At 32.5% G+C, this 25,546-nt stretch overlaps 3 protein-coding genes and 1 pseudogene across 4 annotated transcripts; 2 read left to right on the forward strand and 2 right to left on the reverse strand.

The window, feature by feature from the left end:
- Positions 1–4,807: 4,807 nt before the first annotated feature.
- Positions 4,808–8,223, reverse strand: EMB2076 (Pentatricopeptide repeat (PPR) superfamily protein). Its single transcript, XM_085727191.1, has 2 exons — positions 6,213–8,223; positions 4,808–5,404 (listed from the first exon to the last, which is right to left on the reverse strand). The coding sequence occupies exons 1-2, from the start codon at positions 7,962–7,964 to the stop codon at positions 5,243–5,245; spliced, it is 1,914 nt and encodes a 637-aa protein (XP_085583317.1). The 5' UTR covers positions 7,965–8,223; the 3' UTR covers positions 4,808–5,242.
- Positions 8,224–9,610: 1,387 nt separating this feature from the next.
- On the forward strand, positions 9,611–10,030 carry LOC146904635 (uncharacterized). The gene has a single exon (XM_085728328.1). The coding sequence runs from the start codon at positions 9,611–9,613 to the stop codon at positions 10,028–10,030; it is 420 nt and encodes a 139-aa protein (XP_085584454.1).
- A 1,880-nt stretch (positions 10,031–11,910) lies between these two features.
- On the forward strand, positions 11,911–13,741 carry LOC146904636 (putative UPF0481 protein At3g02645 pseudogene; annotated as a pseudogene).
- Positions 13,742–14,137: 396 nt separating this feature from the next.
- On the reverse strand, positions 14,138–18,863 carry LOC146904637 (amino acid transporter AVT6A-like). Of its 2 annotated transcripts, none has more exons than XM_085727192.1 (6): positions 18,575–18,863; positions 17,649–18,143; positions 17,065–17,217; positions 16,249–16,452; positions 15,178–15,643; positions 14,138–14,669 (listed from the first exon to the last, which is right to left on the reverse strand). In XM_085727192.1, exons 2-6 carry the CDS (start codon positions 18,088–18,090, stop codon positions 14,531–14,533), a joined length of 1,404 nt encoding a protein of 467 aa, XP_085583318.1. In that variant the 5' UTR covers positions 18,091–18,143; positions 18,575–18,863; the 3' UTR covers positions 14,138–14,530. The 2 variants fall into 2 exon arrangements, with proteins under 2 accessions (XP_085583318.1, XP_085583320.1); XM_085727194.1 differs by having other exon boundaries at positions 17,649–18,380.
- Between the last annotated feature and the right edge of the window lie 6,683 nt (positions 18,864–25,546).

Consider the following 25,546-nt stretch of genomic DNA (forward strand, 5'->3'; position numbering starts at 1 on the left):
TATATTATTCGATAATGAGAAATACGATAAGTGAATTGAATGTATAAATTAATGAATAAAATAATCGAGAATGTTAAGGAAAAAATATTTGAAAACGTATAAAAGTTAATTTTTGTCAAAAAAAAAAAAAAGTTAATTGTCATGATCGGGTATTATATAACTGAACTTCCTTTTTTTTTCCTATGCCTTAGAGGTCAATTCTATAAAAGGATCTTCATATATTTCAATTTTAATTTATTTTTTTTATATACTTAAGAGTCTTAAAATGATTTTTATCATAACTTAATATTTTCCTCTCATCAAACATTTTTAAATAAGTTTTTTTCACTGTCAATCCAAAAATGCAGGATTATTCATTTCATGTTGATAAAAACGACAATATTAAAATATTTACTACACCTTTTTACTAATTAGGATTATATATGGTTATTTGATGTGTTAATTAATGAATAAAATAAAATTTTAAATAATATTATGACTATATTAATATTGGAATAATATGATTTGGGGACTTGGTTTTTTAGTTTGCTCTGATTTCTTCACAACTTTTCTCCATATTTCTTTTAAATAATTATGTATATTTTTTAATAGAATGATTGTCCTTTTGTTTTTTATTCATTTTTAAAAATGAAAAAAGAAACAATTCATTAGTTATTGTAAAAGTTATTTTATTTAAACTAGTAGAAAATCATACATGTTGTTGTCTATATGCTTTTCTTTTTCGTCAAGTAGTCTAGTGGCTAGATAAATTTACCTTTAAGGTGAATAAGTAGGGTGTCTGAGGTTTGAACCTCAGCCCTTGCATATATTTATTCGTTTGGAACTTGAAATATGTACACTCTTACAGGAAAATCTATAGAAATAATGGACACTACAGCTAGGATGAAGATTAATCTATGTGCCTACAAGATACCAAATGGGTGGGTGAGAAGGCAAAAGAATTAGATAGTTCATGTTTTAAGCTTTGGTACACTGGAAAAGTTAGATCGAAAAATGGGATAGACATTATTGAGGATTAGGAGTGAAAGAAAAATATTATGGATGTAAAATGAACAGGGGATCAAATATAACCTAAAATTTGTAGTGGAACAAGACACCTTTAATGTTATTAGTGTTTATGCAACTCGGGTAGGGTTAGAAGAACACATGAAAGTGAAGTTTTGGGAGGATTTAGAAGGTTTAATTCAGGAAATAATGTTGGGAAAATATATCTTTCTAAAAGGGGGTTTAAATGGGCATGTAGGGAGTGGTACAAGTAATTTTGAGGGTTTGCACGAGGGTATAACTTTGGAGAGATAAATGCGGAGGGTAAATCCATCCTAGATTTTCCGTCTAGTTTTGATCTTACTATAGCTAATATGTGCTTTAGGAAAATATAGCAACATCTTATCACATACAACAGTGGAGTGACATGTTCTCAGATAGATTTATTTCTTATTAAGAAATTAAACATAAAGATTTTTTTGGACTGTAAAGTTATACCTAGAGAGCTAGTCTATCCAACATAGAGTATTGGTTATGGATGTAAAAGTTAATAAGAGAGCGAAGATAAAAAGCCACAATGTGGCTCTAAGGATCAAGAGGTGGCATTTAAAATCAGAAAAACAAAGATCTTTCCAAGACAAAATCTTTTATAAGGAGTTTTATGGCAGCTACAAGGAAGTGCAAATGATATGTGGGACAATATGGAACATGAGATTAGACAAGTAACAAAGGAGACTTTACGAGAATCAAGAGGTTTTGGATCTAGGGGTAAAGAATCTTGATGGTGGATCGAAAGTGTTCAAAGCAAAGAAACAATCAAAAGGAAATGTTTTAAAGATTGGTCAAGGCGTAAAAATGCTGAAACTTGGGAGAATTATAAGAGAGCTAAGAAAGAGACCAAAAAGACGATGAGCAAAGCAAGAACACGAGCTTTTGGTGGGTTATACAAATCATTAGGTACCAAAGAGGGAGAAAAAAAATTATGTGGGCTTTCTAAGAGACAAAAAAGAAAAGCAAGAGATTTGAATCAAGTGAATTGTATTAAAGTTATAGAGAAATCAAACGTATGAGTCATACCACGAAGTTATGAGAAGGGTGATTGAACAAAGACTAATAAAAGAGTCTCGAGTTACTGATAACTAATTTGGATTTATGTCTAAAAGGTTGACTACGTAAGCGATCTACTTACTTAGATATATGATGGAGCGATATCGGACGGATAAAAATGACTTGCACTTAGTTTTCATTGATTTGGAGAAAGTGTGATAGAGTGTCTATATATTTTGTAGTAAGGAGAGTAGACAAGATGAAGGATAGTCAAATCACTTGAGACTTGGGAAGACCTAAAAAAACTATCAAAGTAACTAGTAGGAAAGATTTGAAAATTAATGAGTTGGACCGAAATATGATGTATGATAGAACATTATGGAGTAATTTGATTAATGTAGCCGACTCCTGCTTAATGAAAAAGGCTTTGTTGTTGGTTGTTGTTGTTCCAATTTCATAATATCTATTTCATATGAAGTTGTCTCAACTTCAAGATCAAAGAAGACTCAAGGTGTTCGGGTGACTCATGCTAAGATCGAGGAGGTTCTCGGATTGATCGGCTCATAGTATTGATTGATTCATGTGGTTATCTTCGAGAGGTGGAGGTTCAAGTAAGGTGACTATTAGCCAAAAATGCTGATAGAATTTAAGATTTAATTCATCCAGCCCTGGACATTTATCTGGTTTCATTTCAAATAAGGAATCATGGAATTCAGTCTTGGAAAATAGAGCTATTAACATCGAGCTATTGTCATCAGTTAAACATCTATGCAAGGAGGATAAAGCAAGGGACCAAATTGTAATCTGGCATTCAAACAAATCACCAGAGTAATCCAAAGTAACTTTCAGGATGTCTTCTTCCTTGTCAACAATAACGTCGTTACTTTCAAGTAAAGATTTTATAGTATGTACCTTGCGATGCGCGCTATAGCTGCTGCATGAAAAAATCCGATATTTAGATCCCCATCGCTAAATTCTGGTTCAATGAGCCACATATTTTCAAACCTGAATCCTTTTTTGACATGTCTGTTGCCCTAGTTATCACACATCACCACTATAGGATAGTGATCTGAAACAGTGACTGCAGAAGTTTGTGATTGCATTAGGGAATAACTGCATCCAATCTGAATTGGCCACCACCACTCTAATCATCTCTATTTCTTGCATCTTCGATAAAATGCAACTGTCTAAGAAATCCAAAGTGCGAAAGTAGTCAGTGATGCGCTGGGAGTAGTTAACTGTGTAGACAAGAACAGTGTTGTGGTGTCCATTCAACCTATAGTGTCTGATTGTTGTAAATTATTAGAGAATATTCCATTTGTAATGGTTAATCATGTTAGTAGAGAGCTTAACAGTAAAGCTCATAATCTTGCTTCTTTAGCTAAGATAGTTAGTGCTAGTTTTTTGTTGAGATTGCTCTCTTTACTTTTTGATGGTTCTGTGCTTCAGCTGATTTTGTAAAAAACTAATGATGCATGACCCTTTAATTATTGATGCATTTATAGTATTTATGTATAATAATTGATGTTTGTCCCCCGTTTGACCTCAGAAAAATGTCCATCAGAACCTAGGTTACGAGAGATTTTAGCAGTAAAAATGCTGATTGAAACTTACATTCCGATATGTTTGTTCCATCGGAAACTAACTTCTGATAAATGGGGGGCGTTTCCAGGAAATTTGGCAGGCTAAACAGAAATTATCATATTCTATAGATGAAATGTGTCATTTTACACTGAAATCCTAATAATACAACACTCAACATTGTTTACCTAACTGATATGACTCAATTAAAATTGGACAAGAAAGAAAGATTGAAACCACCAAAAATGGACAAGGAATAAATATAACCACCAAAATCAGCTTGCAACTCACATGTGCTCCAAACCAATTCTCAGGCCACACAAATTTAGCTTAAACTATACCCAAAATTACTATTATTTTGTCATATTTGCCATTAAACCAAGCAATTTAATTCCAAATTTTTTGAGCCATAGAAAAAATAATGTACTTGGAAGAAGACTAATCTTAAGCTGCAAAAAGGGTGGAAATGATACACTCTGTTAAATGAAGACAAACTGTTGGTATCAAATAAATACCAACAGTTATTTGTTGATATCATAATAAATACAACTTCTTTTTATTCCCTGGACTGAGGTTGATCACAAATTGTTGAACAATTGAATGACATTCATTATAGAACATTATCAGTAGCAAAGGGGTACGCACCATATTTGTGGATTTCCAAAGGGGTGCCTTAAATAAAGACATGACAGATAGTTTTATCAAATAAATGAGCATAAGATGTTCCAGGGGTGGATCTTTGAACCATGGTACAGTCAAAACAAAGACTAGATGCCTATTTGGATTGACTTATTTGAACTCATCTACTGGCATAAGTTTTAGTGATACTGTTTGAGAGAGATTATAGAAGTAACGTATATAAACAGCTTATAGCTTGTATGAATACATTTTAACTTTATTTTACCTTTTGCTAAAAACAGCTTATGCATAAGCACTTATATAATATGCACTTAGGCTATAAGAACTTAATTAAGTTGTTTATCCAAACAGGTCCTAGTTTCAATACAGTTATGAGAAAAAAAAGAGCAGTAATCCTATTCTGCTGACAGACCAAAGTATGCCATGAAAAATGAAAATATACATTTTAGAATCTCTCGGTAGAGAAAATGAAAAGTATAATTGTCATGTCTAGGAAATGAAATATTGAACACAGCACAAAGTACAGTAATTGAGAATTACATCATTTAAAAGAAAATGATGAAGAGGGAAATTTTATTAACTAGAGCAACACTGATGGTTATTTTACAACCGTCTCTGAGAAACTTTGAACTCCGTTTCTTACAGTTACAAGGTCAAACTCTTATACTGAGTTGACACCTCATTGACAAAAAACCACTATTCACAAAAAAAAAAAAAAAAAAACTCATGCATCTTTTACATACATACTAAACATGATTTTTTACATAACTCAGCAGTATAGAAGGAGTGAAAGAAGTGCAGACAGTAACTGCACAGTTGTTAAAGACTTACAAGGACATTTGAGTCTGTTGTTCTATTTCCTAGCACCCAAAAAGAGTTACTTAATGTTCGACCAGCCCTGATTCAGCTCACAATGATATTATCCTCCCTTCCGTCATTTTTTTCAAAACTCTGTCATGTTAGTCGATGGCAACAGCAATCTATTTATTGACTATTTTCTTATCGTAGGATGCATCAGTACTCGTGTTTTGACATCAGGTTCAAGACCGTGCTCCAGCATTTTTGTGTAAACCTCATTTGCCAAGTTAATGTTGCCACGTAAGCACATCCCTTGAACAGCAGTATTATAAAGAGCGGCATTTGGCACAGTCTTCTGCAAAAAGAACAGATATTAAGGAGTTTATGTCAGCAGAAATTTAGTTACTTGCAAGGAAAAGCCAAATTTGATCAGCAGTATCCATGTATACATAATACTCAGCAAACATTAAATCAAGACAAACAGTACTAATTTTTTCAGTTTGGCGAACTTCTAAATGCAAAGGTTTTTGGAAACAATTGTCTCTTTGGGATTTTTTTAATTAATACTTAAGTAGTTTACTCTTTTGAAATCGCAGATAGAACCTTTTTGAAATTAACCCCAAATTAAAGGGATCTATGATGGTCAATCTAGCTCTTCCACATTCAATTCCAGCATATTGATTCAACCAGTAAGGTCAAATTATGTGTCTTATTTCATAATCTATGTGATTCAAATATACATGATTTTGAAATCCACATTTAAATTCATAAATTGAAGGTGTAAAATTCACAAATTATTTTGATGATAAATGTTTTAAGAACCAAAACAGTAAGGCCTTTATGTCATGGTTCAACCAGCTTAAACCACTCCAACCAGGTCAAAACTGCAATCGAACCGCTAAAATAACTCCACCGTAGTAGCGGTTGGTTCAAGATTAAACCTTGAACTATCCGATTCTGTTTTTAAAACACTGAAACAGTTGGGGGAAAGTAATGCTAGTGTAAACAAATATATACATTGATAGAGGTTCAAGTATTATCTAATATCTATTTAGAAAACAATTTTAGCTAGCAACAGATAATTAAGGATTGCTTGCAGTTTTATAACAAACTAGACTAAGAGAAATATTGCTAAGAAATTCAAAAAATGATTTTTTACTCACATTTAGGATTTCATCTAGTTCTTCATAGAGATCTCCTCTAGTACAGCATCTTATTATGGACAGATAAGTAAATATGTTTGGACTGCACTTCTGGTGAACCATATGCTCATACACCTGCCATGCAATTTTCGGCTTTCTCGCAAGCTCACAGGTTCTGATCACTAGGTTATACGAAACTGTCAAATCAGACAGTCCAGAAGCTTCCATTTTCCACAGAATTTCAACAGCTCTATCCCACAGCCGAAGCTCCGAACAAGACATTAAAGCAGTATTGTATAAATGTTTGTTGAATTCACAAATTTGACTTCTTTCAATCCGATTATAAATCTTGAGAGCTTCATCGTGTTTATTGGCCTTGTTGAGAGAAGTCATTAGAGCGTTGTATGTATACGCATCTGGTTTTTGGCCAAACGATTTCATCGTATTGTATACCTGATATGCAAGTTTGAGTTCCCCTGCCCTTCCAAGTGAGTTTATCAATACATTGCACGCAACTAAGTTCGGTTTGAAGTCTCCTGTCAACATTTTTTGAAAGACGCTTAATGCTTCATCCCATTTTCCCTCTTTAGCACATACACAAATGACAGAATTTAATATATTGTTGTTTGGTTCAAATCCATTTAGAACCATTTCATGGTAAGCATAAAGAGCAAGCTCACTTTGGTTACAACGTACGAAACTACTAATTAACAGGCGATACGTAACCAGTGTTCGATCACACCCATTTTCCTTCATACTCCTCCACAACCTCTCTACTTCACTCCAATTGTCAACTTCCTTACAAATCGATATCATTGTGTTGTAAACAACGGCATCAAAATCTTTCTCCGCATCACATTCCCTTTCTAGTTTTCTGAAGAATTCAACAGCCGAATCACATCCTTGACCTTTCGCACATGCCATAAGAATCAAGCTATAAGTATGTCCCGTAGCCATCCCTTTCTCTTTCGTAAAATCGAATACTTTAAAGCAATCGTCAAACGACCCATTTCTCAGAAGACCGGACAAAAGTGAATTACAAGCATGAATATTCGGACAAAGACCAAACATTTCCATTGACCTAAAATACTCCATTGCACTCCCAATCTTATTAGTTCTACTAAGCTCCAAAATCCTATCAGATAACACATTCTCATCCATTTCCTCCAAAAAAAGAACTCCATCCTCATTCGCAACTTTCGAATCCTGGCGTCGCTCCACAAAAGACACATCAACATCCTCTTCTTTCACTTCTCCTAAGGGACCCAATTCCTTCTCCGCCGCAAAATACACCTCAACATCTTGTTCCACTTCTCCTAAAGGAGACAGTTTCTTATCGGACACAAAAGATAAATCAAATTCCTCTCTTCCTTCATCGTTCTCATCGTCATCGTCATCAACAACAACATCATATTCATCAACAACAACAACATCATTGTCATCAACAACATCATCATATTCATCATTAACAACAACATCATCATCATCAACATTATCAAATTTTTGTTGAGGAAGATTAAAATTGACAACAGTAGGAACAAAATTATTGTCCTTAGACAAGAGTGGTGTGGTGGAATGATGAAACCCTAATGACCCAATTGAAGGAACATAACAATTTGGTTGTTGTGAGAAGAAAACAATGCTGTTGTTGTTGATAAGGTAGTTACTATTACTACAAACAATATTTGAATGATGAGTAAGAAAAGAGTAGGAACCATGTTTATGAAGATAACAAGGAACAGAATTGTGAAACTGAAATGAGAAATTCAACATAATTGGTAGTAACCAACGTTGTTGATTTTAGTATGATTGTTATGAAATTATGAATTACGGACTAGAATCAAAGAGAGATGAAGATAAAACAGGTTCAGGAAGAGAAAATTGAAAGTAAAAATGAAAAGTTTGAGGGATTGGGAAAACAGAAAGAAAGAAAGAAAGAACCTATGTTGTTGTTGTTGTTGTCAATTGCGCGCAATCTTCAAATGTATCTCTGCTGCAGTTGCGTTTTGGTTTTTTTGGATGGAGCTGCTGAGTGACTTTTTTTTTTTGGCTTTCGCACAATTTTCCGACCCACCAAAGATGAGCGACTAATCCGGCTCCTGCGTAGAGGCATGCGCACTGGCCAAGCATTGTTCTCCCTGAAAATCAAATCCGGTATTCCCCGGGTACGTCCTTAGAAGGAGCTCCTTGCTACGGGAGCCCAAACAACTTGGTTTTATTTACAGTTTTATTGTAATTGTCAAGATTGGTTTTATTTACAGTTTTATTGTAATTGTCAAGATATTAAAAATGAGATTTTTTCTTTGCAATAAATTTTTGACCGTTATTCTTCCCACCTACAGATTTCTCATGGGTTCCTGTTTTTTTTTTTCTTCTAAAAATATCCTCTATTCGAATTATATTAGAGTATAGAGAATAAACCATGGTTAGTTGATAACTAACCATAGTTTAGTTATCAACTAACTATGGTTTATTTTCTATACTCTAATAAATTATATAATCTCAAACAGATTGCAGGTATTTTTGGATTGTAAAATCTGAATTTATGTATTCTTAGATTATTTTTTTTTGAAACAAACCCATTAAAAATGATAAAAACATAGAATAAGTGTAAATAGACAAAAAAGTAAAGAGATAAAGATGATATTAATTCTCATTTTATTAATTTATAAATATTTTCATAGTAAATTTACAATAAAATGAAGCTTGAAGCTTACACAAAATTTTCAAACACCTAACGCTAATTTATTAAACCTAAAACTAAACTTGCATCACAAGAAGATGGAGGGGGAAGGAGGTTGAGGTGAGATTTTGATGGTCAACCTTATACCCAAGCAAACAACCCTTAACCCCTGAGTGACGGTGCAAATTTGTAAAGTGACACCATCACTTTTGTCCGTTCATACAATCCCTAAAACATTAGATTAACCTTTTTATATGAAAGGCTAACGATGGAAACAACATTCTAGAAAGAAAGGAGAAAGAGAGAGTGTGAGATGATGGAATGAGAAATTACGAAGGATTGAAAGGTATTTATAGAGGAGAATTTGTGAAATTGGAGTGCATAAATCGTAACGATTCATTAATTAGGGTAAAAAAAATGTGTTCAATTGATCCGACCAACCATTCAAATTGGTAAAACCCAAAGTCACTTTTGCTGAGCAAGTAACCGACCAAAATCTAAGTAGGTTCTGATTATATAATCTGAAACTGGTCCAGAAATATTTCGGATTATATAATCCGAACCGATTCAATAATGTGTTAAATTTCGTACTGTGTAGGGTGAGGGAACATTCAGGACGTCCTAAAACTTTTGTGTGGTCCACACTGCACCGGCAATTTTTGTGGTTCACGACGTCCTAAAACTTCTATAAAGTAGTGTGTCTGTTTTCATAAGCAATAAACCTCACCACAAAATCATGGACACATCGGTCATTGATCCGAACACCATGCTAGTTGTAGTTTACTACAACGAGGGAAAACCACCCCATATGTTCAGGGTTCGAAATGATGTTACGCTCTCCAGGTTGAAGGATAAGCTGAATCAAATCAACCACAGAGACACAAGGAAGGTGGATGGTGTTGAGTATCGACGTCCATCGACCGACTCAGTTGATAGAGTGCAGTTCATCTGGATGAAACTTAAGAATGAGGATGACGTGAGAACCATGTTCTCGATATTTGGTCAGTACATTATTAAAGGACCGATTGAGTTGGACGCTTCATTGGTCAGATATGTTGAAGAAATTCAGAAAAGTTTGATGCGGCCTAGAAACAATGAAGAGATCAGGGCTCTGTTGGAGGAACCAGACGAAGAAATTAGTCTAGTTGATATGTGATTTGTTATATTTTGTTTTATTACGTGCTTTACGTTGTTGAATTATGTCTCTGATGTATTTGAAATTGTTATATTCAATGTACGTCACAAAAAATAAATTCCCTATGTAAAAACTCTTGTTTTGTAGGGTGCAAATTAGGTTCGGATTATATAATCTGAACCAGTTTAGCACAAGTTTTTCTGTGGTCCACATTGGACCGATAATTTCTGTGGTTTACGACGCACGGAAACTTCTATAAATTTGTGTGATTAGTTCATTTGTTGTAAAACACAACAAAAAAAAATCCTAAAAAATTATCGGAAATATATGAACACCAAAAGGTTGCTATGAGCTAGATCTTGTTGCCTTCGCAATAGAAATATGTCAGTTGGCAAGGCAACAAGATCTAACTCAAAATAATCCTCTTAAAACATCTTGTCTTTCATCATTATGTTGCATATATGATTACGAAGAGGTTGTTTTGAACTTAATCTAGTTGACCTACTGATCGAAATATGTTAGTTGGAAGATCAACTAGATCAAGTATAAAAGCGTCTCTTCGAACACCTTCCTAGAAATTTCATCACTTCTGTTATTATTATGTTGTTTTACACCGTTAAATTTTTGTACCTTTTTTCCTTTTTATTTAAGCTTTATATAATTTGATCTGAAATGTTGTAAGTGCGAGCCAAAAGGAGGTAGAGTGGGATAAGAAATTGTCAAATCAAGTGGATTTGGGTTTTGCATTATAATCTTTTGAATTTTACTCAAAATTGATCTCCTTGTTGAAAAAAGTCGATTGGAAGTTAAGAATAGCTTATCGGAAGTTACAAATCGATTGGAAGTGAAATTGAGGTGTTTATTGAGCAAGTATCCAATAGTTTTTTTTTTTTTTTAACATCCCTTCGTTTTAAAAAATTGGCTTAAGCAATTTAATTCCTTGATTTTTTGCTGATTCACAAACTTTCACACCCTTTTTCTAAATATGAAAAATATTGTTTCTCAACTTTTTTATTTTGGGAATTTTTTCCGCTATTGAATTTGAGATTTTTTCTTACTATATTTTAAATTGAATAAAGGAAAGACAAATTACTTACAAGATGCGTATGTGGTTTAAATTGTTTTCCTTATCTTTAACATATTGTTTTAAAAAATTAAAACTTTAAAATTGATAAAATTGTAAAACCCCTTGAAAAGACGTATTTCTTTACTAAAAAAAAAAGACGTATTTCTACAAAAAAAAATATATGCATTGTCGCATACTCCAATGACTGTTCAACTTCGCATTCAACATCTTGTCAAAATAAAAAAATACTTCGCATTCAGACATTAACAAAAAAGTAAGTCCAAAATATTCCCTAAAAGAAGTCTAAAATATGATAAGAAAATTTCTGAAATTCAAAAAATTAATTGACTAAAATTTTGGATTTAGAAATTGGGGAATCAAAATCGTAAATTAACGAAATTAGGAGAACAAAAATACAATTAGGCCACAAAAAATTATTCTGAAGCTATAATATTGGTATAAGGTTTGAGTTTGTAATGATGGATTTCCCAATTCCTTTGTCATTAGTTTATTTGTGACTTACTTCACTCCAATATTTAATGTTTAAGTATGTTTTTTTATAGACAAAACTCCCCCTTTAATTATGCAATAAACAGTTACATGCATTAATACCCCTAATTTTTATATCATAATAAATATTTTACTTTCACACTTACAAGGCTTGAAAGGAACAACTTACCAAATTCATTGACATTTAAGCCTATGAAACACGTTTCTTACAACAAAACAAGTTGTAAAATAATAGCCATTAAATAAAAGCATAACTCTCTTTCACTTTCACTACATGAAAAACCAAAACAAGTCATTTCCACCAAAGCCATTTTTCTCCAAAAACATGACTAACTTTAGACCTATATTGGCAAATGATTCCAAAACCAATCTTAATGAGCTTGAGTGGGTGATTAAAATACGTGAGTCCTTAGATAAAGAACTTGATGATGATGTTGAATTTATTGTATCTATATTCAATGTACCAAAGTCACTTTTGGCTAGTGATCCAGATTCTTATATTCCTCAACAAATTGCAATTGGACCTTACCATTTTTGGCGTCAAGAGCTATATGAAATGGAGAGATATAAGATTGCTTCAACAAAAAGATTCCAAAGCCAATTACAAAGTCTCAAGTTAGAACATATTGTTGACCAATTGATAAGGTTAGAGCACAAAATTAGATCATGCTACCATAAGTATTTAAATTTTAATGTTGAAACATTGATGTGGATGATGGTTGTTGATGCCTCATTTTTGTTAGAATTCTTACAAATTTACACTATTCAAGATGAAACAATGATACTAAGTTTTTCCTCAAGGATGTCACATTTGTTTGATTATGGAGGGAGGAAATTAGGTCATAATGCAATCTTGAAAGACATAGTAATGCTTGAAAATCAAATCCCTTTATTTATTTTGAGAAAGATGTTGGAGTTTAAATTCACATCACTTGAATTAGCAGATGACATGTTGGTATTAATGTTTATAGGATTGTACAAAGAGATTTCTCCTTTCAAAGTGATGGAACAGGACTATCCAGATATCGTTGTCTCCGAGTGTGCACATCTGCTCGACTTTTTGTATAACATGATCGTGCCAAAATTGGACGAACAATCAGATCTAGTAGGCGAATTGGAGAATCAACAAAAAGATAACGTAGACGATGAAAAGTCGTATATGAAGTACGTTAAGAAATTCTTATGTGAAGTTTGTAGGTTGCTTTCGAAATTGAAGACAATATTAATAAGCTTATTTAAGAAACTCAAGCAATGTAGAGCCATGAAAGTTATCACTTGGTTGCCTTGGGCAATCATTTCTAACCTTCCTGGAATGGGAATTATAAAGCAACCGGTCGAATACTTTCTTTTCTCTAAAGAAAAAGAAACCACCAAAGCAGGAAATGAGAATAGCACAAATGATATGACAAACAATTCATTGTTAATCGATGAAATTGCTATTCCTTCGGTTTTAGAACTATCAAAATCCGGAGTTAGTTTCGTAGCTACTAGAGGAGACATATCGACTATTTGGTTTGATGTAAAGACAACAACACTTTACCTTCCAACAATTGGTTTAGATATAAACACTGAAGTATTCATGAGAAACTTAGTTGCTTATGAAGCATCAACTTCGTCAGGACCATTGGTTTTCGCGCGTTATACCGAGTTGATGAATGGAATCATAGACACCGAGGAAGATGCACGGATTCTTAGAGAAAAAGGGGTTATTCTAAACCATTTAAAGAGTGATCAAGAGGTGGCTAACTTGTGGAATGGAATGAACAAATCCATTAAATTGACAAGGGTTCCATTCTTGGATAAGGTCATTGAGGATGTTAACCAACATTATAATGGTAATGTGAGTATCAAAGTTTGGAAATTTATGAAGGTTTATGTGTTTTCTTCATGGCAATTTCTTACTTTTCTTGCTGTTGTCTTTCTCTTGTTTTTGATGTCATTGCAAGTCTTTTGTTCTTTCTATAGATGTAATGCTAGAAATCATGTCAAGGTGATTAGATGAATCACTTTAGGAATGGTATTTTTATTCTGTTCAAAGTTTTTTAGTAGATTCTCATTTTTCTATCTTTGGCTGTAAAACTGAGCATTAAAGATTTCAGTCATTTATTAGAAACAATAGCTTATGCCTTATGTTTTAATAAAATATATGCTTTAGAAACTTTGGTGCATGTTCATGTGATGCCAAATTGCCAATGCAGATTTTGTTAGATTTGTCACAAGGTCCTACTATGGCCAACTTGAGATCAATTAAGGTCCTACTATGGCCAACTTGAGATCAATTATTATGAATCTCCTACAGAAACATAAACATCATACAATTTTTTTTTTTGAAGGAAACATCATACATGGCATGTAGACAAAATGAAAACATGTGGACAAAATCAAAGTGATTGATTATAACCTGCTATGTTATGTCAGTTCAATCACATATGTCTCCAGGTGGGACCTTGAGCTAGTGAACATCGTGTATCACACTAAGATGTGAGATACACCACACTACTTGCAGAAAATGAGAAAACCAACAACTAACAAATTTACTTAACACATAAAACTTTTCAAAAATAGAAAGGAGGAGGGGGAGCTATAGTAACTTCCTCTTGTCCAATTCAAGAACTATAACATTCTTACATAGTTCATTCCTTCACTCAATATCAATACATACAAATGCCAACAAAAATTATATTACATCTTTTAGGAACAAATCAGGGAAAGAGAGTATTACTCAACAAGAACCATATAACAACTATAACAGAATTCGCAAATTACAAACAAGGCTGAATACACGTTGCAGGCCTCAACAATTTTTGAAGCAATTTTGTACACAGGGTTGCTTCTATGTTTATTCAAAATTGACGACTCATGAGACCCTCTCAGAAAACCCTGATTTTCTGACCGACCAATTTAACCCCAACCAATTCAGTTCCTTTGTTCAAGAAACGTGACCATCATTCGCGTGAAGTTTTGTTCTGCTTGATCAAGGCATAGGCGTCACTATATATAGCGACAACGTTTGAGAAGACTGCTAGGACTATCATAACAACACATAAAATCTTGTCAGATTTAGTCGCTATGTTGTAGCGGTCCCTGCATTGTTAAAAAGATGGCGGAAAAAAGTCAGTTTAGTTAGCAGCAAAAGCATAATCACACTAGAATTATGCCATCTCAAAATTCCTAGATCACTTCCCAATATTTTGTCAAGCTATACAAATTCCACACAATTTCGATCAAATGTTGTGTTGTCAGTCACGTAATGTATTGCAGTAAATAGCGGTTTATTCAAATTCCGCCATGCAACAGTGCTACAGTGACGTGTCAACATTTGAACAAAATTGCGTATCGCGGAACAACAGCGATCTGTTCAGATTTTGTTATGCTATTTAACAACACTGCAGATGACGACAAGAAACATTCAACATTAAATAGAGTAATCAAGTGTGTTTCCCCATTCAAAAATTCAAGTGTATTTTTCCCATCAAGATTTTTAATCTTTTCTTCCACCATGTGGTGGGGGAAGTAAGGTATTATCGAAAGACGAGAATTATTTTAGAGAACCAAACCCATTGCTGAATAGAAATTCAATGAGAAAACTTACTTAAGAGTGATGGCAGCTGGAAAGATGAATCCTATACAGACCGCGGCGGTTGCTCCAGTGAACTGGAAAGCATCCCAAATGCTAGGTATGAAATTTGCTCCCAAGAAGATAACACCAATAAGGGAAACAGTCATTGATGCAAATCTGAAGTTATCCAGAACCAAAGGTCTTGATTTAGGGAAGAGAAGACCGTCTATATTGAGTCGCAATGGGAAAAACACAACTGGAAATACAAGCATGAGGTGTGCAGCGTAGCTAATACGAACAGCATCATTGAGCAAAGAACCAAAAGGAATTCCAAGATCAGCATCGAAATTGGCAAGCACGTCATCAAGAGTTCCTTCACCAAATAGGAGGAACCCAAAGAAGCTTATCATTAAATACACGGATGAGCATAGACCAAGGGCTGTACGTACAACACCTTGCATCTGCGAGTTGTCCTCGAGTTCATTATCTATGCTGTGAACTGCAGAAAAAAGAGCAACACATAAGACTCTTGCAAACAGAATACTCTCAGAGTTTAAAACTTTTGCAACCGTTACCGAAGTCTATCTTAAGTAATACATGTGGTTCAAAATTTCTAGACCACTTCAGGCAACTGAGAATCTTGCATTTGGGGCCTGTTTTGATTGGCTTATTTGAGCTTAATTACTGACATAAGTACTTGTGAGACTATTTGAAACATCTTATGGAAACAGCTCATGACATGTCTATAAGCTGTTTTCAGCTTATTTTCATAAGCTCTCTAGGATAGCTTATGAAAACAGTATATCTTATATGAAAACAGTTCAACTATATTTTATCTTGTGTTATAAAAATAGCTTATGCATAAGCACTTGTATGATAAGCCCTTCTGCTATATGCGCTTAGTTAAGTTGTTTATCCAAATAGGGTCTTACACTTGACGTTAACATCAAACAAAAAGGACAAGGCCATTTGAATGAACAAATTATAGGTCTATCTCATTCAGATTATCAATATGTTTTTATAAATCAATTTCACATGAAACCATCAAAAGAAGTCTAAAAAGATAAATAAGCTTGACATAAAAGGTTTGAATAAAATGCATACCATTGTAGTGACAGATATAGGCAGTCACAAACACAGGAACCACCGTGAATAGGTTAACAATTGATGTTGCATCGGTAACAACTGGAAAGAGTCTCGGCATGGTAATGCCTCCACTTATAATCTTGACAATAGAAATTCCCACAGCAATGACAAGAAAAACAACCGCCAGGGCAACAGAAAGGGCAGATGTGAATCTCAACGAATCTGCAACCAAAGAGCGTACATGTAAAACCTCTGCACTTATTCTATAAGACCAATAGATCAAACAAATACAAGATCTATGAGGGTTCAGAGAAAAATAATTTTTATGTCCACCAAGTCATGTTATCCACGTTCAAATTCAAACAAATAATAAATATACGGTAACACTAACAACCTATGAAGTACTAATACTAAACAAGACGCTAACACTAACACAGTAATACATTGAAAAAATGGAATGGACTGAATGTAACCACATGCACTAATGTGTCAGTGTTGGATACCGTATGTGTCAGACACCAAACACACTTTCAACTTGAAGTGCAGGTGTTACATATCTAACAACTAACAAACATCATACAGTTTTCCAAAACTTCCCTTTTCTTTTTTCATAAATTTAATTTCTACCACAAAAACGACAGTTTCAAAGCATGATCGAGTAACAAAAAATTAAGGCTATTTACATGCAATTATTAAGGATATAAAATGCATATGAAGCCTTTATGATGAGTTGGCAACAACAACTCTTGTAGCAATGCCTTGTTATCAAAACTAAAACAAAATGACACAACTAATCATTTTTCTTTAAATTTCAAATAAAGGAATAACACTCACCAATTCGCTTAAAGCTTGCGAGGGGTGTAAATATAGCAACTGTCGTAAGAAGAACAACAAATGTCCTCCCGGTCCACCAGTGCACACCAAACCATCCTTCAAGGATACCATAGTGATGTTCTCCACTTGAAGATGTTCCAGAAAGCACATCACCTGCATAGTGAACAATAAAAAAACTTAATTACACGACCCTAATGCCTTGCTTATAAAGATCGAACGATGAAAAAATTAAGGGCCTTTTTGGATTGACTTATTTGACTAGATCTACTAGCATAAGCACTTGAAGAACTGTTTGAGAGAGCTTACCAAAACAACTTATGACATGTCCATAAGTTGTTTTTAGCTTACTTCCATAAGCTCTACAAGATAGCTTATGAAAATAGCTTATAGCTTATATATGAAAACAATTTGACTTTATTTTATCTTTGCTTATAGGAATAATTATACATTAGTACTTATATGATAAACACTTATTCTATAAGAACTTAATTAAGTTGTCTATCCAAACAGAGCCTAAATCTAGGATAATAATCTTCCCAAATATATGTAAGTGCTAAAATTAAAGAAAGGTCATAGTATCATACCAATTATAATCATGTAAACAATCAGCACACCAATGTTATTGACAATAACACAGATCTGTGCCGCAGCTTTTCCATATTTCCCAAAGGAATCACCCATCAAACCAGCATATGAAACAGATTTCCCTGCCCTTGTAAACCTAATCAAAAGCTCAATTGACTTCTCAGTCAAAAAAGCCATTAAGAGGATAGAACAAAGACCAGGAATCAACCCCAACTGTTTCAAGGTTGCAGGCAAAGCCATGATTCCAGCACCAATAATCGTAGTCGCCAAGTTGAAAACGGCACCGGAAAATGAAGCTCCATTGAAATCATCAAACCCTGAATCACTTTCCTGACTTTTAGGCAACAAAGGTGCATTTTCACTCACAACAGCCTTGTTCTTTCTGGATGATCTCGATGATTTCTTCTTCTCTGTCTTAGGTGCAAGACTTCCAATTGTCATTTTCACTTTTTCAGTTTTCAACCCTTGAAAATTTCAAAGCAACCAAACAAACCCTGAAAAAAATAACACTATCAAAAAAATTGAACCAACCCAGTTTATAAAATTAACCAAAGATACAAACTTTATGAACAACAATTCAGTTTAGTTCAATTTAATAACCAAAGAAACCCTGAAAAATAATTAACACAAAATAAAAGCTAAAATAAAAAATTAAACTAATCCAGTTTACAAAATGAATAAAACATACAAACTTTATGAACAATAACTTCAACTTAATAACCAAACAAACCCTGAAAGGAAAATGACACAAAAGCAAAAAATTAAATTAACCCAATTTACAAAATGAACCAAAAATACAAAATTTATGAACCATAACTTCAATTAACACAAAATAAAATAAAAATTAAGCTATAACCCAGTTTACAAAATGAACCAAAGATAAAAACTTCAAGAAAAATAACTTCAATTAAGTTCAATTCAATACCTGAAAAGTGAAAATTGAGACCCACAAGAGAATTTCACAAACCCAAATCCAGCAAATGAAAAGGAACAAACTTTTCAACTCAGAAAAGTAGAATTCACAACCCCAGCAGAAATTCAACAAGACCCAGTTGAGAAAATTCAATAATTGGGGTCAAAATCAAACGTTCTGCTCCAAAAGAAGCAAAAAATTCAGAAAAAAGGGTGAATTTTTTTGAATGAAGAATATACTGATTGGAAAATTGGGAACCAAGAGAAGAGAATCTAAACCAAAAGGAGGAAGAATCGTTTTTTTGAAGTAGGTGACCAATGAGGTTCTTTTATAGAAAAATAATCATAAAGACAAAAATACACGCAATATTATATTATTGAATAAAAACTTTGTATGTATTCTTTGTATTAGTACATTATTATATTCAGATGGTCATCGGTGGAATGTGGATTCTATACGACATATTTTGCGTATCGAAAATTGTTCGATCTTGATCAAATGATAAGAAAATACCAAGTTTGAATCTAGAATGTCCGATCTTAATTGAACGATTATGAATGTTTCGAACGTGAGAATGTGTGTAGTTTGACCGTAGGAAAGTTGGATTTTATACGTGGTAGATTGATAGTTAAAAATCATTTGACCACACTTTTCGAAAGTAGAAACTTATGTAATCCTTCTCTTTATGGCTAAAATTGTGACTTGATTAATGTCAGATAAAAGTAACAAGTTGGCTAAAATTGTGACTAAGTATGAGTTGAGTTTTGATGTACACATTTTCTTTTGTCAAGTACTCTAGTTGCTAGAAGTCACCATTTTCAAGGTGAATAAGTGGGGTTTCTGAGGTTCGAACCTCAGCCCCTGCATATAACAATGCATATCCTTGTCAATTAAGTTATGCTCACGGGGACTGATGTACACATATTTATGTTTATTGTTTTTGTTAAATTGACATTGATTAAATTGTTTTGATGTACACATGAGTTTTTCATCTCCTTGTTAACTTAGTAATTTAAATGAACACAAATTTAACCAAATGATTGAGGTTAGGTGGTTAATAGGCTTTGGTTAAGGATGAACTGTTTGATAGCATATTTAAATTCTATTTGAAATAGTTTTGATCGAACTTTACTTGCCTTCAACTAAATTTTGAATTGTCTAAGTCATTTTCCTTGATAATCAGATATTAAAAATAAAAATAAAAAACATGATTTTTTTTAGGAAAAAAAATGAATTTAGAAAATATCCACACTTTAACTTTTTGACTATATTTATGTGCATTTTCCCTAAAAAAAAAAATAATGGATAAGAGTTGAGTTGATTAGATTGTTTAACATGTTCTTGTTAAATCGATATTGATTAGATTGTTTTAATATATATGTGAGTTTTTCATCTACTTGTTAGTAATTTAAATGAACACAAATTAAATTAGTTATTGAAATCAAGTGGTTAATAAACTTTGATCAAAGATTAGTTGTTTGATGGAATATAAATTCAAATCCAACTTGTCTAAGCTTTTTTCCATAATAATCAGATAATTAAAAATAATAAAAATGAACACAAATAATTTTTAGAAAAAAAAATTTTGGAAAGTACCCACACTTTAACTTTTAAACCATATCTATGTGCATCTTCCCTAAAAAAAACATATTTATGTGGATCTATATAGAAGTAATTTATATTAATGATAAGTATTATCCGGTCCGACTGTGATTTGGATGAGTTCAATTATGTCCATGGTAAAATAAGGAAAGAGTAGTCCCCGTCAGTTTAGCTCAGTTGGTAGGGACATTGCATAATTTATGCAGGGGCCGGGGTTCGAACCCTGGACACCCCACTTCTCCATATTTAATTGTGGTAAAATAAGGAAAGAGTAGTCCCCGTCAGTTTAGCTCAGTTGGTAGGGACTCAGTTGGTAGGGACATTGCATAATTTATGCAGGGGTCGGGGTTCGAACCCAGGACACCCCACTTCTCCACATTTAATTGTGTGAGTTCTAGCCACTAGGCTACTAGACCAAATAAAAAAATAAGGGAAGAGTATGATTTTTTAATCAAAATTATCTTATGGTTGATTTTTACTTTTGCTTTGTTTTTTTCTTTCCTTTTTGACAAAGATTTACTTTTATTTATCAAGAATGACGATTGTGTTATTTCAATCATCCTCTCTTCTTTATTTTTAGCGATTAGATGATTATGCATTTATTTTGATCTCACTTTCTCGCTAGAATCGTAATTCGAATTAAAATAATATTTTTTTCACCTCCAAAAGCCCACTTCCTCTCTTCTTTTTTTCTCTTTTTGACAAAGATTTATTTTTATCTATCAAGAATGGTGGTTGTGTTATTTCAATCATCCTCTCTTCTTTACTTTTATCTCTTCTTCATCGTCATTATGTTGATCTAAATTCTAGAGAGAAAATGGGATCAAAATAATTTGAATCATTTTCCTTTTTATACAATTTGATTTGATTTGAATCAATTTGATTAGAATCAAATTCCTTTTTAAAGAAAATAATTCGAATCAGCAAAATAAAAATAATTAGTTTGTAAAATGATTTGATTAAGACCATACCCGGCAAAATATGAATCAAATCAAACAATTGAAATAGGAGATTTTGAAAAGAAATGTTCACCAAACTTGTTTCCAAAACCATATTTTGAAAAGTAAGTTTTTATTCAACTAAGACTAACACACGAGATATTGAAGACCTGGAAAGGGTTTACAATAGTAACTAATCTATAAGTATAACTAAACAAAAATATTATCTAATCAAATCATGAGTAAACATCATCAAAACTGCTACAAAGACCCTTGGGAAAAGGGTGAAGAAAAGCATATTTAGCATATAAAGACCAATATTTGGTATGCCTCCAAACTGCGTATCATGCAGCGGTTCTCAAGGCAAAATAATTTAAAGAATATCATCAAGCAACCAAGGTGCATGGGCTGAAACAAATGGAGAACGCTTGAAAAAGGACAAAAAACTGCAAAATTCGCATCCAAACTACCGCCTCATGCGCCCATACTCATGGGATAGCCATGAATGTTGTCTCATGCACCCTTGTGCCTCACCATGTTCGCCCATACGCACGAGTATAGGAAAAATGCAGTTTTAGCTTGTTTTCCAAGCTAGATCAGAGGAAAAAGCTCATTCTTCATCTATCACTAAGTAATGATGCACTATAAATAGAGACCCTTGCACACACTTTTATTCATTCAGAAAACTAATGGTACAAGGCAACAGTCAAGCATCAGAGCTTCAAGGAAGAGGATCTCCAACCTCCTCTTGTTCTCTCTAGGGTACTCCCTCCGGTCATTATTATAAGCAAAAGTTAACTTTTTAGGTTCATTCATTTAATGACGTATTTGGTCAATAATATAGACCAAATACATCATTTAATGAATGAATCTAAAAAGTTGATTTTTGCTTATAATAGTGACCGGAGGGAGTATGTTTTTTCTATTGTTTTGTAATGATGTATGCTGCCATGTGTAACTCAACCTCTCTTGATTAGGGTTCCAGGATGAACCTCTTCTTATTTGTTGGATTCAATTAATAAAGTCTTTTTATTCAGTTTATGATTCAAGTGTCATATTTAATTTATATATGTATGTTCTTTATTGTTTTTGCAAACCAACGATGAAACTGATCTCTAGGTGGATTATAGGATTGACAACCCTACTTTCGTTCGACCATGACAATAGTAAATTGCCTAGTATCTCACTTAAATTCTTTTAACTGAATTTAAGTATGAATTTAGGGTTTTGACTCATCTTAAGGGAACACCACAATCGTAACTATTTGAATTGTGGCAATATAAAAATAAAACTTCACTGCTATATTATGGGGTCATAATTCTATTTTCTTAAATTAAAAGACATGTCATAAACTAATAACTAACTGCATTAATTCCAACAAAGATGGAAGGGGAATTCAAGGATTCTCTAATCGTCGTTACACATCTGAATCAGACCAACCTAATCTCGCATTAGGCAGGACAATTAAAATATTACAACCACTTTCATCTTTTCTATTCTATTTACTTCTAATAAATTTCGCTAATTGCTAAGCTGAACGAAAATCCTTGTGGAGACAATAACTTACTACTTTATTACTTGTTACGATTTGATTCACTTGCCAATTTTCATCATCAAAATGCCCATTGCACATTCCTCGACAAAAAAAAAGTTAAAATGTTAGGGTGAGAAGCATTTCCTTGGAAAATATTAGGGGAAAAATAAAATTTAAAATTTTCTAGGAGGAAAAGTTTCCTGAAGGAGATTTTTTTAACAATTTCAAAATCCAGATTTTTACCTCTATATAACACCTTTTATACTACATAATTTTTCTTTCTTTTATCCTCTTCTTCGTTCTGTCATCATTTCTATCTTCTTCTTCAACATTCTTCCATCACCTTCATTCTTTCATCATCATCTTCTTTAATTTGTCTTACTTCTCATTTAACTATCTAAAATACTTCTCATTCAAAATTTATCATTCAACTACCTCAAAAATATTTCTCTTTATTTATCACTCAAAGTTTTTCATTCAACATTTCTCATTCACCCCACTTTCTTCTTTATTTCTGATTTCATACTTTACAAATATAATCATCAACCAACTTTCTTCTTTATTTCATATTCTTCTTTATCTCTCATTTTTTCTTTAATTATAGTTTTTCTTTTCCCATTTTTTTATATCATTTTTATGTTTTTATCCTTTCTTATATTTTTATCCTATCTTAAATTACAAAATGTATCATTATATATTTTTTAAACCTTTCTTGATTATTATTATTATATATTTGGATCATAATTTTTTTTGAAGGAAGATCATAATTTTTTTATTTTCTAATTTTAATTTTAGTTGCTTTTTTCGTATTTTGTTTTTAATAAAATTGACATTTCCGAGGAAAAATTAGCATTCCATTCTTTTTTTCAAAATTTTAGATTTTCCGATGAAAATTTCCTCGGCAAAATTAAACACCTTTTCTAAAAAATTTAAATTAATTGCACATAACTTTTTTAAGTTAAAGAGGAATATTTCCACAGAAACAACTAATCATCACAAGTTATTTCTCATATTTAGCAAGGAAAAATTTAAATTAATTGCACATAACTTTTTTAAGTTAAAGAGGAATATTTCCACAGAAACAACTAATCATCACAAGTTATTTCTCATATTTAGCAAGGAAATTTCCTCAGTTAGTGTATGTCAAATCACCTATTTTATGTCGGTGTGTAGGTGAGTTTCCTAGTAAAATTTCCTAGCAAAGTTTCTAACATAACTTCATTGTCGGAAATTCCTAGGAATAGATTGCGAAGTGCTTAGGAACAAATTTCTCTAAAATTTTATAGGAAAACCAATGAATTTTTCCTAGGAATAGATTGTGATGTGCTTAACAATTGGTGTTTTTGTTTATAGTTTGCAACATAAAGAGAAATAATTATAGGCTGGATTAAGGTTATTCACTGAATGCTGATAAGTGTGTGAAGCCGTAAAAAAATTGATCATCATCAAAGTAGTGTCGATAGAGTGAAAATTGTTGTGAGTGTCATCTTGTAAAGGGCGTACTATATTAAGAATCCAATATTAAGTAGATAAAACTGTTTAATTTGATATTTAAATATGATGATGCTCTAGCACCTAATAGACCAATATTTTTAGTTTTGTTCTCTATATGTGATATTTAGTTTTGTTACATAACTTAATTTATTTTTTCCCAAAAAAAAATTAAATCGTACAAAGAACAAGTATAATTGTCCTAAACTGGTGTCATGTTTGTTCACCCTTGGATTGTTTGTTTTTTGAAAAATTCACTTCCGTTCCTCCAATTTATCTATATAAACATGATAGAAAAAACAGTATGATAAAACTTCTGAATTAATCACAAATTATTTAAAGCATTGTAAAAAAAACATATTAATGAAAGCTGATTTGTTATTTTCCGTTATTTATAAAAAACAAAAACAAAAAGCAAAAAGGAGAAAGGGTCTGTCGTGATGTCACGTGCGATTTTGAGAGGTACAGTTTCAATTTTGTTGTCAATGAAGCAACAAAACAAGAGTACTTTTTGTCGTAAATACAACCAAAAACGACAAACGGGCAATAACCTGCGCTGCTAAGCTTTTTTAGATAGTAAAATTAATCATTGTAAATATAACATTCACATATTCAAGAGTATATTGTTGTGCATTACCTTTTGAACTCTATATATATTATCAATGAAAATTTACATTTTTTTTCATATTTTTGAAAGAAAAAAAAAATTATTCCAAAAAAGGGAGAAGTTGATTGTTCCAACTTGCATCTATTTTGTGCGCAATAAAATGAGAACAAAAGTGCATATATTTTTCCATAAAAAAGAGTACAGATATTTTGGGGTCATGAGACACAACAAAAATCTTATATTTACCTCTAAAAATAGATATTCTTATATTTAGAAAAGAATTTATTTGAAATATTGCCAAAACAAGATGTCATATCCTTTTGGTGGATGAAAGCAAGAGCACCAAGTCTCAATTTCGATCTTAACTATTAGTGGGTTAATCCTATTATGTTTTTGGGTTAACCTGCTTGTTGTTTTTTGGTTTTCTCGTGTTGTTTTTCTTTCACTTGTAATATCTATAGATTCTTTGGGTTTCTCATTGTACTAGGGAGAGCTTTTTGGTTAATATATAATTCAATTTTGCCTTGTAAAAAAAAATGTAATATACTACCCAATGGAGACAAATCATGATTTCCAATTTTTTTTTTAAAAGTTCCAAAATATTAAAAATGTTAAAAGGAAAAGCGATTCATATTTTAGATGATGTTAGCACTTCTTAAATTTTTCTTTTTGATACAAAAGATATACCCAGACATGACGAGTTCTACGATGGATCACTTTCGTAAGTGGTCCGCTGTAGACCAATACCTAAAAATTATCGAAAATTATAACGATAATCTTAAAAAAAATGATAAAAATGAATACTTGATGTT

Source organism: Medicago sativa, chromosome 7, assembly GCF_051527215.1.
Source record: "Medicago sativa cultivar Bolivia chromosome 7, Bolivia_mono, whole genome shotgun sequence".
NCBI classification, from domain to species: domain Eukaryota; kingdom Viridiplantae; phylum Streptophyta; class Magnoliopsida; order Fabales; family Fabaceae; genus Medicago; species Medicago sativa.